Source organism: Erythranthe guttata, chromosome 8 (assembly GCF_056151865.1).
Source record: "Erythranthe guttata isolate IM_541 chromosome 8, IM_541, whole genome shotgun sequence".
Classification (NCBI taxonomy): domain Eukaryota; kingdom Viridiplantae; phylum Streptophyta; class Magnoliopsida; order Lamiales; family Phrymaceae; genus Erythranthe; species Erythranthe guttata.
In genome coordinates this window covers 20,732,909-20,753,473 of record NC_142540.1, presented here as the reverse complement: position 1 = coordinate 20,753,473, position 20,565 = coordinate 20,732,909, and the positions used below count along the sequence as shown (strand labels likewise).

Genomic DNA, 20,565 nt, shown 5'->3' with positions numbered 1-20,565 from the left:
ATACTGATGTTGATAAAAATACTAATACTAATACTAATATTATACTAATAATATTGATATTAATACTAACATTGATACTGATACTGATACTGAAAATGATACTAATATTGATACTCATACTGATATTATTACTGAAACTGATACCGATACTGGTAGATATACTGATACTGATACTGATACCGATACTTATATTGATACTGGTACTGATATCGATACTAATACTGATACGGATACTTATATGATATTAATACTAATATTAGTACTAATACAGATACTATTACTAATAGTAATGTTAATACTATTATTGATACTAATACTATTACTAATTACTAATACTAATATAAATACTAAAACTAATTTTAATGCTAATGATCTAATGCTAATGATACATATATATATACTCATATTGATACCGATACCGATACTGATACTGATACTGATACTGATACTGATACTGATACTGATATTGATACCAATATTAATAATGATACTGATACTGGAAGTGATACTGATATTGGTACTGATACATATTGTGGTACTGATACTGATACTGATACTTATACTGATACCGATACTAATATTGATACGGATACTTATACTTATGTTAATACTAATATTTGTACTAATACTAATAGTAATACTATTACTAATACTAATACTAATACTAATACTAATACTAATACTAATACTAATATTAATACTAATATTAATACTAATACTAATATCAATACTACTACTATTACTAATACTAATATTAATACTAATACTATTATTAATACTATTACTAATATTAATATGTTTATATTGTTAATGTTAATGCTAATACTAATTTTGATGCTAATGCTAATCTAGATATGCTAATTATTATGCTAATGCTAATTATGATTGTAATTCTAATATTATCCAAATCCTTATCGTAATACTAATCATAGTTTTAATCCTAATCCTAATTATAATTCTATTCCTAACACTAATCCTATTCATAATACTAATCATAGTTTTAATCCTAATCCTAATCATAATTCTATTCCTAACACTAATCATAAGCCTAGTAATTTTAATACTAATAATGCTAATGTTAATATTAATTCTAATTCTAACTTAATTATAATTCTAATCCCAATCCTAATGCTAATCGTAATCCTAATACTAATGCGTGTCACTAATTATCGTACTAAGCATAATCATAATCTTAATTATATATCTAATACTAATATTAATCATAATCCTAATATTATATTAATCCTAATTACAATTTGAATCCTATTTCTAGTATTAATACTAATATTAATTCAAAGAATGTTAATTATAATACTAATTGTAATACTAATTAATATTAATCACAAATTCTGATTTTGCAATAATTTTTTTTGCAATGATCTATTATTTAGTATAAAAAAAATAATTTTATTCAATATCGAACCTTTATATCAATTTTTTTCATGTGTGGTAGCTGAACTATAAAAAAACACATATTAAATATATTAGAAATTAATATTTAATTATATTATCAAACTGACATTAAAATTATTTAAAATATTATAAGGGTATAAGCAAACATAAGACGTAAAAGAACAATAATCATTGTTAATAAGATAAATTATGAAAATCCTCCTGAACTTAGGCTAAATTACAGAAAACATCCCTACTTATCGGTGATTACCAAAATCCCCTTGATGTTTGTTTTGTCTTACACGACCCCCTTATTGTGTGATTTTTTACGGAATCTTTTATATTCCATGTAATGTCCCAAAAAATATGGAGTCTACCCTTGCAGACGTGACATTCCTTTTATTGTACTTTTTAAACTCAAAAATTCCCCTCAGGGGTGGTCATGGTAATAATAAAAATTTGTGAATTTAAGAAGAATAAAGATTTCGTATAAAGTTCACCTGAGGATAATTTTTGTCTTTAAAAAGTACCATAAAGAGATGTTGTGTGTGCATGGTATAATAAGCATTAGAGGAATATTCCACGTAATAAAAAATTCCTTGAAAAATCATACCATAAGGGGGTCGATGTAAGGCGGAAACAAACATTAGAGGAATTATTAATATAAACTATTTACGGCAAGAGCACTTCGAGTCGGATTATTAAATGAGCTATCAAAACATTTAACCACCATTTTTATACTCCAAAATAGTAATTTTCAATTCTAATAGAGTTATGAAATGAAGGATTTTGATATTTCATCTTTCAGAATGTAAAAATACATTATGCAATCATGCAGAATAAAATATCAAACATGAGTTATGAATTTAACCAGCTCAGTGTCCATTTAGAAAATAACATGTGGCAATTAGATATATTTAATTAACAACTATTTAATACCTATGGTTGGAGCAAATACATTTAGATAAATATCAAAATAAAATATTAAATAGTACATAAATATTTGCAAACTCATTTTGATACTTTTGGGTTGGAGTTGCTCTAGATATTTACTTAATTATATTTATTAGAGTTATAATGAAATACTTATTAGTGGAATACAATATATAGTATATACGATCATTATACATTTTAAACAAAATAATTGATATTCTTAATATTAGGCATTAAATAAAGTGGATAAATGAATATAATACCAAAGACTTAGAATAACATTATATTTTGAAATATATAAAATCAATTCGTTTTTTTATCAATTGATTAAAATTAACTTAGGTTATTCAATTTATTAGCATAATCATGATAAAATTTGTATTTTAATTAGTATATAATTTAAAAACTTAAATCAATCGTAAAATATATTGTCAGTGGATTCAGTGAAAAAAAAAATTATTGTTTAAATAATAACATGAAATTCATGTAGTATAATTTTCAATATGGTAAATAATTTGGAGTACATTACTCTACACATGGCATAACAAATAGTGTCAATTTTCGTAAGATAGTAAATTTAAACATGTATCTTTCTTTTTTACAGATAATATTAATATATAATATTAAATTAGTAAAAAAATACATATTCCCTAGACATGTTCAAGTATAATATCAAATAATTTATTCTGCCAATCTTTTTTTAATATAAATCCAAGTTTATAAATTAAAATAAAAAAATTCCGTAACACCACCAATCATGCAATTATAATAAGGGAAGATTTTAAATCGAATTTAACTGAATTCAGATTAAATTAATTATAAAATTAAATTAAAAAATAAATTTATCTTGGGTTTCCAAGAAATTTGATATATTTAGAGCATTTTATAAATGGTAGGATATAAATATTTTAATAAAATAATAAAATATATTTAATTACCTTTAATTTTGGAAAATGATGACATGTTTTTTGATGATTTATTTCCACCAATCAATTCGCCACATGGGATGAAATTGAATACACATCACCAATTGAAATTGCCAAATGTCAATCAATTAGGTGTGGAATTCAACTTTTATATATTATATAGATTATTTTATTTACGTTCATGTTTCCTCTGCAGTTAACTTAACCATAAAATATGATTTTTTTTTCTTTTTTAAATTTCCACTGCAACTTTTTTCGTTATAACAAGAATGAAATGAAACTAATAATTCCTACAAAAAACTCAGATATATTACATCAACATGCTACATTGTTCGATAAATAAATAAATATCTACATGCTACGTAGTATAAGTAGTACCATCCCACCAAACCTAGTAGGCCAACCTAATTAATTGCGATATTGACCGAGTTTGAGCGATTTTATTAAGTTCAACAGGTTTACGAGTCGAATTTGATTTCACTATAGTGAACTTGAATCAACTCTGATTAAATAAATAATTAAAGAATTTATTGAATTTATTTTTTAACATATTTAGCGACATTCATTTTGTACATTTAAACTAGCCTGCAAAAAGCATTTCTCTAATGAAAGAGAATTTGAACTTGCACTCATCCATTAGTTATTTTCAATATTATGAAATACTTTAAATGAAAGAAATGGCTTTCGTGACACCCTAAATGTAACAAAATCAAACGTTGTCATTAAATATTTACATTTAAGTGACAATATTTTGTATGTTGTTACTAGTAGCTTCTTATTGGCACTGAATTTTCTTTTCGATATCGTCACTATATAGAATCAATGACACATTTTTGTGACAAACATTGTGACAATATTTTTTAGCCTAAGAATGTGAAAATAGGTGCTACTTATTCGAAATATTTAATTTTTTTTCTGAGGACTAATTGAAATTCAGCTAATCGGAGTCAATCGATTGGAGCTCCGGTGGTAGCGGTGGCGACACGACTCTAGCGGAAGAGGCAGTAGTGCACTATGTCAAATGAGACTTTATTCAGATCTATTAACTAAATAGTAGGGGTTACTAAGATGTTTGGTTGATGAGATTCGTGTTTATTCTCTTAAAGCCCGCAATTATATGCTATTATTTGGTTAAATTAGTATCACATCTCCCCTTGTGATTAATTTAGTAGAGGGTGATTAAAAGAGGAAAATACAATTTTATCCTTAAAACAATATCTTAATTTTTTGTTAATGAAAAGACTTTTTAGACAATTCATAATTATTACCAGAATTTAACAAATTTAATACAAAATTTAATCTAACGAATCAAAAATCTTACTAACTAAATAATTAATTAGTCAGTGGGATATTAATCCAATTTCACCTAATCCAATATAATCCAATATAGGCAAGCAAACGAGGCCTCAAAGTATAATTTTGTATGGACATTTTTGAAAAGAAAAAGAATAGCTAGACTAAAATGCAGTGAAACTTAATTTTGTGGGCATTAACTCAAATAGCCCCTTAAAATATAGATGTGAGAAAATGATTGCCTTATTTAATTTTTGATATATTCAAACATCAAATAAAATAAAATAAAAAAATTACTGAAAAGGAAAGAGGGGTAATTGTACTACAATAAACACCGAACACACATAATACAAAAGTCTACGTGGCAAAACTCGAAATTCCTATTGGTTGCACCATCGTCACTTGACTAAACCTTTGGCGCGTTGTTTCGTAATAAATGATACGTTTCATCTCACTCGCCCAAATCCAAATCGTATAAATAACGCGCCCTCCCGAACCGACACGTGTCCTACACCTCACATCTGTCCATCACGCGCCACCAGTGCGAGTACGGAACCCTCGCCACCAAAACGCCTACCATCCCCGACCGTCTTTGTGTCCAAATCCGTGTTCTGTTTTGACCCAATTCGTAAAAATGGTGTCAATATATATATATATATATATATATATATATATATATATATATATATATACATATATATATGAACCCCCAAAACCCATGAAAAATCTGTTACACCCAAGAACGGAAAATTAACACTGATTCATATATAAATTTCACCTGTTTTTCTCGGTGGGTTTTGTCGATTCTTGGGTTTTTTTTTGTATATATATATATATATATATATATATATATATATATATATATATATTCATATACGTATACACGTTTTATATATATATATATATACAGAAAAATTGGACAGATTGAAAGAATATTGTTTCTTAGTGAGTGTAGATGTGATGGTGGAGAATTGCGATAATAAAATTGGGAAAAAAATAGCAAAGGGGGAAAAAAGAGGGAAGATAAAATGGGGAGTGATGGGTGCATTTGTTGTGTTAATGGCCGCCATAGCTGTAACTTCCAACCACGCTCAGAATCATAAGTCTTGTCTCTGTTCCCAGGTTTGTTGTAATTCTTGTCAATTTTTTATTGTGTCTGCATTTTTTTTTTTTTTGGAATTTCTTGAATTGATTATTAGTGATTTTTGAATCCCAGGATATACTATTTATGTTTTACCCTTTTCTTAATTGATGCTCGATTTTGTGTTTTTTTGCGGAATTTGGAGGTGGGAATTTCGTAAATTTTAGTGATGAAGTGTTTAGAATTGTGCAATTATATCACTAAATATGCATTTTTTTTTTTGAAGTTGTTGTATATAATTGGTGAATTGATTCCCAGTATACAGTTTATGTTTTCCCTTTTCTTGATTTATGCTCGATTTTGTGTGTTCTTGCGGAGTTTCGAGCTGGGATTTTCGTAAATTTTAGTGATGAAAATGTTTCGAATTATGCAATTACATCACTAAATAGTTTGCCAGAAAATGTAAAATGAAAGTTGCTGCATATAATTTAGTATTTGTGTTTATCCCTTTTTTCTAAATAGAGGCTCGATTGTGTGTTCTTGCAGAATTTCGAGCCGGGAATTTTGTAAACTTTATTCATGAAATGTTTCGGATTATTGCAATTATACATCACTAAAAATGCAATGTTGTACCAGAAAATGGAAAATGAAAGTTGCTGCATATAATTTAGTAATATAACTCTCCCAGGATACTACTTATGTTTATCCCTTTTTTCTAAATTGATGCTCGATTGTGTGTTCTTGCTGAATTTCGAGCTGGGAATTTCGTAAATTCTAGTGATGAAAATATATTTCGAATTATGCAATGTTTTGGCAGAAAACAACACGTTGTCCACTGCGAATTGTATACGTACATATAACGATTCTTGATTCTTAAGTAAACTATTATCATTATTGCCTATATGATTGAATTTTGTCGTCATTCTTTTATTTGCTTAATTAAAATGCAGGATGCTCGAAAATATACGGGTATAGTTGAGGACTGCTGTTGTGATTATGAAACAGTCGACACTGTTAACGGTGCAGTACTCCACCCTCTACTTCAAGAACTCGTTAAAACTCCATTTTTCCGATATTATAAGGTCAGTTGGAATAAAAAAACCTACATGCCCAATATATAATATTTCGTTGATGATTTCAAAATTTCGTTTATCATAGTGCATTTTTCCACCGATTTAATTTACAAAAACGCCCTTTAGTTACAGATATTCTTACGCAAAGTATCGTCTTCTGTCAAACAATACCGAATGGTTGTTCTACAATTCTGTTTTTTTTTTTTTTTTTTTTTTTAAACGTGTCTCTTCAGTTCTCTTTACCAACCCGAAACAAAAAATACAAAAAAAAAAAAAAATCTCATTTATCTCGATGAATATGGCAGGTGAAGTTGTGGTGCGACTGCCCATTTTGGCCCGACGACGGAATGTGCAAATTACGTGACTGTAGTGTATGTGAATGTCCAGACAATGAATTTCCGGAACTATTTAAGAAGCCGATTAAGAATAGTCTTTCGTTCGATGATTTAAAATGTCAAGAGGGAAAGCCACAGGGTGCAGTTGACCGAACTCTCGATTCGAAGGCGTTCAGGGGATGGATTGAAGTCGATAATCCGTGGACTGAAGATGACGAAACTGATAACAGTAAATTATTTTTCAACGATTATAATAATAATAATAATTATTATTATAATAATAATATTATGTTTAATGGATATTTCTTGCATGTGCAGGTGAGATGACGTATGTTAATTTGCAATTGAATCCCGAACGGTACACCGGCTATACCGGGCCTTCGGCTAGAAGGATTTGGGATGCTATTTATTCCGAAAATTGCCCAAAATGTCAGTTTTCTTGTCTTAATATTTAAAGGGTAAATTACGACCACCCCTGAGGTATGGTCAAATTATGAAAACACCCCTCCTGTTTGGGTAATTACAACCACCCCTCAACTATAAATCTTCTTACACGTCCACCCTTGCTTACACGTCCACCCTTGCTGTTTAAACTTTAGTGGAATCTTCGAGATTATATGGAATATTATGACTTTTGTACCCGTTTTATCCCATTAGAATTCTATATTTTGAAGCAAGATGATCATAATATGTGTTTTTTGGCTTGTATATATATCAGAAACTGTATTTTTACACAAAACGAGTACAAAGTAGAACACATTCCACGAAATCTAGATGGTTATGTTGAATTTGACAGCATAAGGGTGGAGGTGTAAGAAAAAATCATAGTTGAGGGGTAGATATAATTATCCAAACAAGAGGGTTTTTTTTCGTAAATTTACCATACCTCAGGGGTGGTTGTAATATACCCATATTTAAATGTAGTACGGTTTCCATTGGAATAAGTTAAATTATTTGAGCTGGTGCCGAATATTTTACATCGATCAAATTGTTGTTACGCGTTTCTTTCTTTTTCACTAGTTTCGGAGTTCTTTTTTTACTTGATAACGTTTTCCAAGAATTGGAATTAGAAGCAGTTCTCGACTTTTGAAAGAAGAATTTCGGTTTTCGTTTTCCTCTCTTATTTTCTTTTCCATGTGTTGAATAACGTTGCATTCGTTACGTAAATTCTAGAATTTTTTTCTTCCTGTGCTAACTATCTTTATTCTGTTTTTTTTTTTGCAGATACATCAGGACAAATATGTCAAGAGAAAAGAGTGTTGTACAAGTTAATATCGGGCCTTCACTCCTCGATTTCAATTCACATTGCCTCTGATTACCTTCTCGACGAAGCTAATAATCTGGTTCGTCTTTTCTTCTCTAGTCCTTTTAAATTTTCCGGAAATATACAAATGGGAATCTGATCGTTTTTTTTTTTTGGCAATTTCTAGTGGGGTAGAAATCTGGAGTTGATGCATGATCGAGTATTGAGGTATCCCGATCGAGTGAAAAATTTGTACTTCACTTTCATGTTTGTTCTCCGAGCTGTCACAAAAGTAAGCATTTTTTTTTAATTCTGCTGCGGTGACGAAAGTAACCAATTGTATGTATTTTGTTTAATATATAATTATATATGCAGGCTGCAAATTACTTGGAGCAAGCTGAATACGATACGGGCAACCACGTGGAGGATCTGAAAGCCCAGTCTTTAATGAAGCAGCTTCTTTATAACCCTAAACTGCAAGCTGCATGTCCTCTTCCGTTCGACGAAGCTAAATTATGGCAAGGTCAAAGTGGGCCCGAGTTGAAGATGGAGATTCAAAAGAACTTCAAAAATATCAGGTTTTTTTTTTTTTGATATGATCGTCAAATTACTGTTATTCCGTTTCTTTACGAGACTTGGAAGTCTATATTTTATTGCATTTAGTACCCTGGTGTATATCAAATTGCTTAATGAATCCCTGCGTTATTATGCAATTTTTTTAGCACCCAACCACCCTGAATGGTGCGTTTTTACGGGGTAGTTTGCTAAAATAATGCATGAATTGTGCGTTTTGTGGGGGTAGTTTGCCAAAAAAATTGCATTATAGGGGGGGATTTTCGGTAATATGAAGAACATTTGGACTTTTTTTAGCAATTAGAGTAAAGTAAACACAGGGGTGCTTAATGCAATAAACCCTGCGTTAGTACCCTTGTGTAGATCAAATTGCTAAAAGAATCCCTGCGTTATTAGTTATTACGCATTTTTTTAGCACCCAACCACCCTGAATGGTGCGTTTTTACGGGGTAGTTTGCTAAAATAATGCATGAATTGTGTGTTTTGTGGGGGTAGTTTGCCAAAAAAATTGCATTATAGGGGGGATTTTCGGTAATATGAAGAACATTTGGACTTTTTTTAGCAATTAGAGTAAAGTAAACACAGGGGTGCTTAATGCAATAAACCCGTTTGTTGATTGACGTTATCTTGAACTTTTGATGATAAAAGTGAAGATATGTTCCTCTCCGTTTGTACATTCTCTCTGACATACTTTTAGTACTTGTCCTAAAAGTCGAATATATCACGTGTATATATATCTTATAAACATTGTTGCGTGTATTGTAGTGCTTTGATGGACTGTGTCGGGTGCGAAAAATGCCGTCTTTGGGGAAAACTTCAGGTTCTTGGTCTCGGAACTGCACTCAAGATTCTTTTCTCCGTCGATGCTGAAAAACATCCTAATTCACCCGTAAGTTTTTATCTATTTAGTTGATATTATAATTATTTTGTTTATCTCTTAATACTTTTTATGGGTAAATTACAACCACCTCTTGAGGTAGGTCAAATTACGAAAAAACCCCTCATGTTTGGATATTACAACGGCCCCTCAACTATGAATCTTCTTACACGTCCATTATTTTGGTGACAAATTCAACAAAATCTTCTAGATTCCGTGGAATGTTCTCTAGTTTGTACTCGTTTTGTGCAAAAATGCAGTTTCTGATGCACCTCAATACAAGTCAAAAAACATATCTTATGATCATCTTGCGTCAAAATGTGGAGTTCGAATATGATAAAATGGGTACAAACGTGAGAATATTCCATATAATCCAGAAGATTTCACTAAATTTCACATCGCAAGGGTGGACGTGTAAGAAGATTCATAGTCGAGGGGTGTTTGTAATTAATTACCCAAACAGAAGGTGGGATTTTCGTAATTTGACTTTACCTCGATTTATCCTACTTTTTAATGATCAATACTCAGTCAAATCTCCTTTGTAATTTTATTTTTGAACTCGCAGCTGCAACTGCAAAGAAACGAAGTGATTGCTTTGCTGAATCTACTTCATCGGCTCTCGGAATCAGTCAAACTCGTCAATGAAATCGTCCCGTCTGCTGAACTCACTTCAAAACCTCGATTGCACGGATTTTTTAGTTTATGGCAAAGAGCACATGAAGCAGTTAGAACCTTTCGGTATGTAAAATACTCTTCTCCATTGCATTTTATTTAATTCATCCCTCTAAAATCGAAATAATAAAAAAGCATCAAACTTGGAATATACCATAATTTTATCATACTACGATTGCGAAATTAAAATCTTTATTTTTTTCTTGGTCTAGGTTGACGCTTCCGCTATAGCTGGCAATCTCGCTCACGAACCCTAATTGTATAAATTTTTGAACGTGGGGATCGAGAATTGTTATACCTAATGATTTTATTTCTGGAGAGAATCATATACAGTGTATAGGAATATGAATTAGTCGGCGAAAAGTACTCGGAATTTCTTTTTTTTTTGGACAGAGATGTAACATTATTTTTAAAACTAGTTTAACTTATGTTTTTTTCTTCGTCTGCGATTCGAATTTTTTTGCTTCGTATGTAGTATCTGTTGCCTTGTGTAATGAACAGATGTAGCATTGTTTTTTACACTAGTTTAACTTATGTTTTTTTCCTTGTCTGGGATTCGAATTTTTTGCTTCTTTTGTAGTATCTGTTGCCTTATTATCGGTTGAAATACGTCGAGTATTGTTTTATTGTGTGATAAATTAAATGTCGCGGCTATATGCAATACTGATTTCAATTGTGCAAGATCAAATTAAATTTTTTTAATGTATAAATACTATAATACCCCTGCTTTTAAAATAAATAAATAAATCCAAATGTCCAATACCAAAAACTCGAAACCACAAAAAAATCCTATCACAAAACCACAAGAAACCAACTTTCATCTTCTCCATCTTCTGAAACCTATGAAACCTTTCTCCTTCCTCCTCCATAAAGCCAAAAAACCTAAACATTCAAAATCATCAAAACTCAACAAATCTTACAAAGATGGCAAGTATGGAGTCAAAAGACATCAAAATAGAAGATTCTACGGTAGAAGAACGAACCCGAGAAGGTATGCATTTTTGTGTTTTTTTTGCTAGAATATCGTTTTTCCAAAAAAAATTCCCGCATAAACGCGGTCGAATTTGATAGGTAAAAATTGACACTGAGATATTGATTTTGTAGTAGCAAATTCGACATTTCACAATGTCTGCTTTTCTGCTATAAACTCGACATCTCAGTGTCGATTTTTACCTAACAAATTCGACATACTGATGATTTCAAATTTTTTGGGTCTTTTTTTCGACGCTTAAGTGTCGATTTCTAGCATAGTTTTTCGACACCTTGGTGTCGATTTTTACTAGTTTCAAATTTAATTTTTTTTCCTCTTTTTCTTAAGATTGAACAAAATGAGGAATTAACATTTTTTAAGCGTTGTTGGGCGGATTTAGGTCGCTCGTGGTTGTGAGCGGCGGGGCTGACGGCGGTGGTCGGCGAGGAGCTTGCGGCGGCAGAGCTTGTACGGCGCAGGTGTGGCAACGAGGAGGGTTTCACAGGGAGTGGGTTTTTTTAATTAATTTTTTTATTTAACGTTTTTTAAATTTTTTATTTTGCATTACTTATTATTTGGTCTTGCATGAGCAAACAAAAGTCAATTTAATTTATATGTATATTTGTCATTTCATGTTAATAAAATAGAATCTTGTGAAAATTTTCTTTTATTTGGTCTTGCACAATTGAAATTAGTATTGTTATATCCGCGGCCTAAATTAAATTAATGTTTGAGTTATTGTAGCAAATTTAATGTTTACTTGATTGATATAAAGGAGCTAATTGCACATAACTCTTTGTGTAATCTCGAATAGCCAAAAAAGTCCTCGTGTTACAAAAATTAGCAAATACGCCCCTATGTTTGACAAAGAACATTGCCCCTTGTTCTGAAATTGGCTGCTGACTTAGGGCATCTCCTGTCGAGAGGGGGCGGCTCCCCCGACCCCTACCCCGACCACGACCGACTTCTCGTCCAACCGATCAAGCTCCTTGTACATTTTTTTTCCATCACCACTCTCACCATATAATAATAATAATAATAATAATAATAATAATAATAATAATAATAATAATAATAATAATAATAATAATAATAATAATAATAATAATAATAATAATAATAATAATAATAATAATAATAATAATAATAATAATAATAATAATAATAATAATAATAATAATAATAATAATAATAATAATAATAATAATTATTATTATTATTATTATTATTATTATTATTATTATTATTATTATTATTATTATTATTATTATTATGATTATAATAATAAAATTACTATTTTAAATTAAAAAGATCGAATTAGATAAAAAGAAAACGAGAAACTAAAATAAAAAAATCAATAAAAAAACAAAAATAAATAAAGGAAAAAGAAAGAAAAAAAAACTAAAATAAATTAAATTAAACAAATTAAAAAAGGAAAAAGGAAAAATAAATAAAGAAAAGAAACAAACAAACAAAAGAAATTAAAAAAAAAAAAAAAAAAAAAAAAAAAGGGAAAACGTGTAGTTACGGAGGGGAGGGGCGCGTGAGAGCCCAGGGCTTATGCCTGAGCTCATAGCACCCCTCCAGCCCCCCCAGCCTCCACCTCAGCCCCACCTCAGCCTCATCCCCCTACCCATTAGACACACCAGCCCTGCCCCACCCCCACCCCCTCCCCCATTAGACAGGAGATGCTCTTACATGTAATTACTAAACTAACCCTGATAATTTTTAATAATATTTTAATTTTAAATAAATAAAATGCATAAAATAATATAATTCAAAATAACCGGAAAAAAAAAAAACGAAAAATGAAAAAAAAAATTATCACCCACAGGGCCGTCATCTCATGGCATCATCTTCCTCCCCCAACCCAATTCTTCCACCCAGTCCTCCACCGCCGCACCACCACTGCCAACACACCCGCCGCCCCACCTCAAACAATTACTTCAAAATATTTTTAATTTCAGATCCACCATCAGAGACACAGAGAAGGGACGGGCAATTCTTTCAATTCCCATCTGTCAAGTCTTCAATGTAAAGTGCCTTCGTCTTCCGGCGGGTTTCAATGGAGAAAGCGATTTTTTTTTTTTTTTTTTTTTTTTTTGCAAAGGAGCATATCTGAAGAAGGAGAGGGAGAAGGAAGATGATATTAGGTTTTAAGAAATTATGAAAATTGCAAATTTGGTCCTATACAATTTGGAGAGAGGGCGTTTCTGAAATTGTTAGGGATTGAATCGAGAATTCTACAAACTTCATTTTGGCATGTGAAAAATCCTGGATAAATTTGTGATTTTCGAAAATGTTGAGTTAGGGTATTTGGGTCTAAACTCCCAGTCGCGCAAACCGCGAGTGTATCGCACATCCAGCTCGCAGGGCCTTTTTTGGCTTTGACTAATTTTCACAGGGGGTTCTGTGGTAATTTTTTTAACACGAGTGTTTTTTCGGCAATTCGAGATTACACAGCGATGGTTTTTGCAAAAAACACTGATATAAAGTTATATCAAATCGTTTTTTTGGCTCATTTTCGAAGCAAGCTTAATTTTCGTTTTAGTATATTTTCTGAATTTTTCCTACCTGCATAAACAAAGCTTAACTTTTTTTCAGGAAAGCCTTGCATAAATGCAGCAAGTTTCATGTTAATTAACCTACTGCTTATTGTCTGTGAGGTATTTAATTTGTTGAAGAAAAACAAAATGTTTGAGGACAAAAAACACTTTTTGGTCGAAAACCGCAACCCAATACGATGAAAAACGCGGGGCCACCGTAAATGGAGGATCTTTCGCCACATCTTAATAATGGTCCTCCAAATTTGCTCGATGAAAGTTCTGTCATCAATCGACATACAATTAAAAAAAAAAAAAAAAAAAAAAAAAGACCACCATGTATAGAAACTTGACACAAGGGATATGTAAACTAGTCGAACGAGCTTTTTTTTATATGGAGCCAAATACTAGTCGAACTCTAGTCGTTAGAATTTCTTTTTTAAATATTTTATGATTTATATTTTACTCGAATAGCTTGAGTTTCATATATCTTATGTATTAACAGTTTTTTTTTTTTTTTTTTTTCTCGATCGATCTTGAATTGACTAATTGAGTATCAAACATAATCTTTTAATTTTTGTTTGTATTTAAAAAAAAAAAAAAAAAACTTTATGCATTAAATACAAGAAAAATGGACGGCACAATTTTGAGAGAAGTGGCGTGTGAATTAGTTTACCTTGAGTAAGACTTCTTGTTTTCACAACACAAGGCATGCATACACAATTTATGTTTTAGTACTGTATTGAATTAAATTGGATTGCATGAGATTGGATTAACTCTTAACTAACTAATTAATTATTTAGTTAGTAGCATGTTCGATTTTTTAGATTAGATTTTCTATTAAATTTGTTAAAATCAGTTATTGCATATGAATTGTCTATAAAACCACTTAACTTACAATAATAAAATATAATTTTAAGGATAAAATTGTATTTTTCCCTTTTATTAATCACACCTATTAAATTAATCTCAAGGGGAGGGGTGCTACTAATTTAATGAAATAGTACATTTAATAGCGGACTTTGAATTTAGTAGCGGGTTTGAAAAAGTGTGAATCTTACCAACCGGACATGTTATTAGCCCGTACTATTTAGTCAGTAGAACCTTATAACGGTAAATGAACGAACCCTCAATTAATTAGAGTAAATTAGAGAAAGATTAGTGTTTCAAATAGGCCTAATTTTCAGAAGTGAGTGAGTGTTTGTAATCCTCCGTGATTTTTATTTTAGTTTATTGAATAGAGATATTAATTGTTTCAAAAAAAAAAAAAAAAAGAATAGAGATATTAATTCATTTAATAGATCTATGTGTAAAGATACCCGAAAAATCGGACTATTTATTTTAATTAATTTTTGGATTTTTATTTATTGTTTCCTTATTTTGTCATAGATAGTTGGACTTGGGGGCACAACGGTTGTGCGCTTTTGTTCCGCCATTCTTAATTCATCATCCGATTTGTATAAATCAATTACAGTTTTTCTATATTTGTTGCTTTGTAAAAGAATAGTTGGTTTTCATTTTCTTTGTAGTTGTTTTTGTTATTGGTTTCGGTTTGTTATTGTTTGGATTCTTTTGTTGAATCGTGTTAGGTTTTATTGACGCTATTGCGGCCGTTTATGTTAACAATAGTAGCCAATTTCATTATTCAACTACGGTAGTAATGGTCAGTTCGTTAAGCGACTATGCTTTCGTCGATTAATATCGTAGTCCATTAATACAACCGATGGGGAAAAAAAAGGATTAAAAAGCAAAGAATCTTTTCTTAAAAAAAATAATGAAATAATAAAAAAATAAAAAATAAGAAACGAAAATTATTTTTCTTTAAAAACGAAAAAAAAGACAAGAATGGGGATTGATGTAGTGGGAAGAAGATAGTAAAAAAGAATTTTGGAATTACATAAGAAGTGAAAAGAACATGAGTTTATCTTAAAGAGTAAAATATTGATTGAACATTTCACCTATTAATGAAATTTTTTTGGAGTTTTCTCAAAAAGCGCTTGTGACTTTACATGCATTAAATGCAGGAAAAATGGGCGGCTCGATTTTGAGAGAAGTGGCGTGTGAATTAGTTTACTTTGAGTAAGACTTCTTGTTTTCAATTTGCCCTTCAAATAAACTATATAAGGAGAGTTGTGTTCTTCTCCATAACACATTTATTTTGAAATTTCTTCTTCTTCTCTTTGCAGCGAATATTAGAAATTGCATCCGCAAAATATATAGAATGGCTAACTTTCGAAAAATGAGGTTCACCACAGAAGTTGCTCCTCAAAAGTTTGTCTTAGTAATGGCAAAGCGTCCAATAATTAAAATTTTGGACACCATTTATGAGGAAGAGGCATACACATCGCAAGGCATATGTACACCGTTTATGATTTATTAGTACCTTTAACTAGAATAAAGTCGATCGAGAATCGTGTTTTTTTTCGATTATTGTTCGTTGTGTTTAGTGAAGGAAGATCTCTCTTCTCACTTAAGAGGAGTTATTTTCTTTTCTTTTTTTTTTTTTTTTTTTTTTTGTTATTGTTTAAATAGGCAATGTTTCAGATAGACCTTGCTATCAGAGGTGAATGAGTTTTTGTAATTTTCCGGGATTTTTGTTTGGTTTATTGAATAAAGATATTAATACATTTAGTAGATATGTTGTGAGAATTATGTATTCATTGTAAAAATCATCAACTATGGACAAGCTGCGGTAATTGTACGAAACGTCGACCATATTTGAAATAAAATCAATATAAAGAGAGATATAACTATAGAGAACAAAACAATAAAATCAATATAAAGAGAGATATAACTATAGAGAACAAAACAATTAAAGACATTTTTCATATATGCACTATGGCGAATCTAGAATTTTTCTAAAAAATGTGCAAAATTTAAATAAAAAATACACAAACTAAAATAAATAAATAAAAAAAATTGTACGTCCATATATAAACATGACGTTTCTTAAAATTTTCAATGTACGACACCAAAAAAATCGTTAACACTCAATCTTTTATTCCACGCAGTTCCGTCATAATTAGATAATACCTTCGACTTTATTTTCAAACAAATATTTCTAGAAAATTATGAGTTTACTCGTTTGACGTTTATGCCCTTATTTCTTCACTTTTTCACCATTTTGCATGCATATATACTAGTTGATCATATATATTTTCCTTTTGAATCTCTAGTTAACCTAGAATACCTTAACTGTATACATATGCGCTACACCCGATGAACTTCACCAGATTATTTTACACCTTTGATTTACACAGTCACACAAATATACACATGTGTGTAAAATGTGCGTAAATCTATACACGTGTATGATAGAATATCACCCGGTGAAGTTTACGAGTATAACATAGAACAAACCACCACACATTAACAAATTAAAGATTATAAAATAGCTATTAATGTCCCAAAGGAATATAATTGTTGGAAAGTCGAAATTCAACTAAAAAAGAAAAACTTTAACTCCTGAGATTTTGTGAAATTTTTGGAAAGATTTTTAAGATTTGAGAAAATATCCGTGAAAATATTTAGGAATGGTAAACGGGTTGTTCGTATGTCAAAATGTATTTTCTATCATTTTCATTTTAACCCGGTCACTTTTTAAAATACAAAAAGCTTTCATATATAAATAAATAAAATAAAATCAAAATCAAAATCAAGGGTCTGCAGTTGTACACATCGATAAGCCATTTCGGCCACTGATAATATATGTATGGTCCTACGGCTTCTCCTGAGAAACTTCCTTCAGCAATTGACCTACCTAACAATAAATTAAAATAAATGGTTGTGAGTTATTGTAGTGACGATTTTCCTTTTTTTTTTTTTTTGCAATATAATATATTAATTGAATAAAATTTTAAGGTTATATTTGAAAAAATAAAAATGTCATACTCTAATACAGTTGTATGTATTGTGAAATTACATGCATGCTACATAAACAGGGGACCATCAACTCTCTTTCATGAGAGCTTGTACATATTTGCAATTAAGTATTCTGTCAATTTTTACATATTGCATATAAAAGTTTGTGAGAGGTTTCTCGAAGAAAATGTCGACGACAAAAATGGATTTTTCTCGCAAAAATCACAACTCATTAATGGGTGTCCGCTTGGTCGTCCCGTGATTTTAAATCGAATAAGTAAACTTTATTCGGTGTTTGATTAGTATCTATATATAGATATTCAGTGGTGAAGCCAGAATTTCGTCATCGGAGGCGGTGGTGAATATACATTAAAATATTTCAATAAAATATAACGTAAATGAATTAACAATAATGATTGTCGAAGAGCACTGAGCCTAGGATTTTGTTATAGAGTGAATTAAAACTTTCGAGGGTTCGTGGGCAATTCCCATAAGTTTTCTTTGACAAAATCAGAAAATAGGAAAATAATATTTTAGGATTTTTCGCTTTAAATTAAATTTTAGATGGACTAATTAATAAAAATTGGGTGAACTAAATAAATATATAGATATAACGTAGTAAAAAGAAATCAATTGAATGTTGGACTTGAGTTCACCCTTAACCAAGGGTGGATTCGCTCTTGGTTTCAAGTCACGATTCGTTATTATCCTATCCTACTTGTTATTCCCTCTATTCCATATTATATGTCTTTTTAGAGAGTTTCTTTTGTCCCAAATTATCTGTCATTTTAGATTTTCAATGCATCATTAATTGCATTATTTTCAATTTTACCCTTTATCACCCCTAATTTGTTAGTTGTAAAATAATTAATGTTAAGGATATATTAGTATTTTCCTATGCTTTTCACTATAATCTATACACGTTTATTGATTTCTTAATATGTGTGCAACAACCCAAAACGTCATTTAAATTGGGACGGAGGGAGTAGTAAGTCACATTTATTATATTTCTTTGTTTTTCAATTAATAATTTTTTTTTATATATTTAAAACCAAATTATTAACAATTATAGAAATAGAATACAAAAGTCAATAATTTATATATACATACATAGTAGTAAAATAATTTAAATTTTTGGGGGGTCGTGGCCCCCCGCCTTACACCGGCTTCTCCACTGTAAACACTCATTTTAGAGTCATAATAAAGTCACAAATATCTGATTGGTCTAGTTGATAAAATCTGAAATATCTTATTAAAGAGACAACTTTATGCATTAAATATCAAGAAAGAGGTCGGCTGTGTATATAGTCCAATTTTGTGGGGAGTGATGCCTACGTGTCGATTAATTCACTTCGACTAAGAGTACTTGTTTTTCTCATTCCCTATATATATACATACATACATATATATAATATATACTTCTCCCTTAACTTAGAGATACATATTTTATATTCTTCTTCTTCTTGTGCTGCAAATTATATATAGAATGGCTAACTTTCCAAAGTTGAGGTTCACTAGTACTGAAGTTGCTCCTCCGAAGTTTATCTCCGTGACAAAGCGTCCAATAATGAAAATTATGGACACCATTTACGAAGAGAAGGCGTATACATCGACCCTTTTGTCGTCGTCGTTCGACAAAGTGCTCGATCAAGTCTCTCCTTTCTGAGTGATTTATATATGTATCCATATATGTATTATACAAGTGTTCTAATCTTCTTCCGTTTTACGAATAAAGTAGGAAAAAAATAAACAATGGTTTCATTACCATTGGCTAGTCGTCTACTACTACTATTACTATTACTACTGCTGCTAGTTGTTTTTTTTTTTTTTTTTTCTTTTGAAGCAAGATTGGATCTTCGCATCAGAGCCTGAATTTTATGGGCAGTGATTGATGATGAAAGATTGGTTGGTCTTTGAAGGAAGTAAATGAGTTGTGTACCCGCCAGTGTAATTTGCGGGAATTTTATTAGTTTATCGAATAAAGATTTCAATTTTGTTTAGTAAATTAAATAAGTTGTGCCTCTATTCCGGTATATTCGAACATACAAGAAATTCTCTTGTTTGTAGAACTCTCAAATTAACTTTAAGCTTTAATGAAAAGAACCATCGCGAGGAGAGTTGGTACACAACCTCTGCTATTAAAGTAGAGTTGTAGCGTTCGATTCTTATCCCCATATTTTCCCAATTTATAACTAGATTTGAATTTATGAAAAGAAAATGAACAAATGGCAGAATTATGATTAACCCTCTAATAAATAAATAAAAATCTAGCACAATGTAAATATATAAGTTAGTGATATTTAATAACAAGGTGTAGGAGCTAATTCCCTAAAATATATAATATGGAATATTCTTGTGTTGAAAGATTCACACTTGTTTAGATATATTTGTTTAAGTTGATAAAAATGATCCAAAGCTGACGTAATAATGACAAGAACTTGTACTAGTGGTGAAAGATGGTAGGAAAATGCGGGGAAATGAGTTTTGAAGCGAAAATCCCATTTTTCCTATTAAAAAAATCAGCGAAAATGATAAAAGTAAAAAGCAAAAATGCTAATAATAATCATATATAACAAAAAACTTCAAGTTGTTTTTCAATTAAAAAAAATGAAAAACAGTAATATTTTTCTTTCTTTCTTTCTGCAGTCGTTGACCGGCGGCGTCGACTTATTTTTATTTATTTTTTCTTTAATTTTTTTTTTCTTCAGCATCTTTTTGCCCGTTTAAACAGTAGTTGTTGGTGATAGATATATTAATTATATTACTGTTTAACACAATAATATTAACTATATT

General features: G+C 30.3%; 1 protein-coding gene across 1 annotated transcript; it reads left to right on the top strand.

The window, feature by feature from the left end:
- Positions 1-5,166: 5,166 nt before the first annotated feature.
- Positions 5,167-10,959, top strand: LOC105970273 (endoplasmic reticulum oxidoreductin-1). The gene is made up of 10 exons (XM_088822366.1): positions 5,167-5,666; positions 6,576-6,707; positions 7,004-7,262; positions 7,352-7,462; positions 8,258-8,376; positions 8,464-8,568; positions 8,652-8,854; positions 9,615-9,738; positions 10,292-10,464; positions 10,611-10,959. Exons 1-10 carry the CDS (start codon positions 5,505-5,507, stop codon positions 10,627-10,629), a joined length of 1,407 nt encoding a protein of 468 aa, XP_088678492.1. The 5' UTR covers positions 5,167-5,504; the 3' UTR covers positions 10,630-10,959.
- The last annotated feature ends 9,606 nt before the right edge of the window (positions 10,960-20,565 follow it).

Bases quoted from the DNA above. Each gene is read 5' to 3' on its own strand.
- LOC105970273 (XM_088822366.1), top strand. From the start codon at position 5,505: ATGGTGGAGAATTGCGATAATAAAATTGGGAAAAAAATAGCAAAGGGG. The intron at 5,667-6,575 runs GTTTGTTGTAAT...ATTAAAATGCAG, and splicing joins AGTCTTGTCTCTGTTCCCAG to GATGCTCGAAAATATACGGG. The intron at 7,263-7,351 runs GTAAATTATTTT...TTGCATGTGCAG, and splicing joins AGATGACGAAACTGATAACA to GTGAGATGACGTATGTTAAT.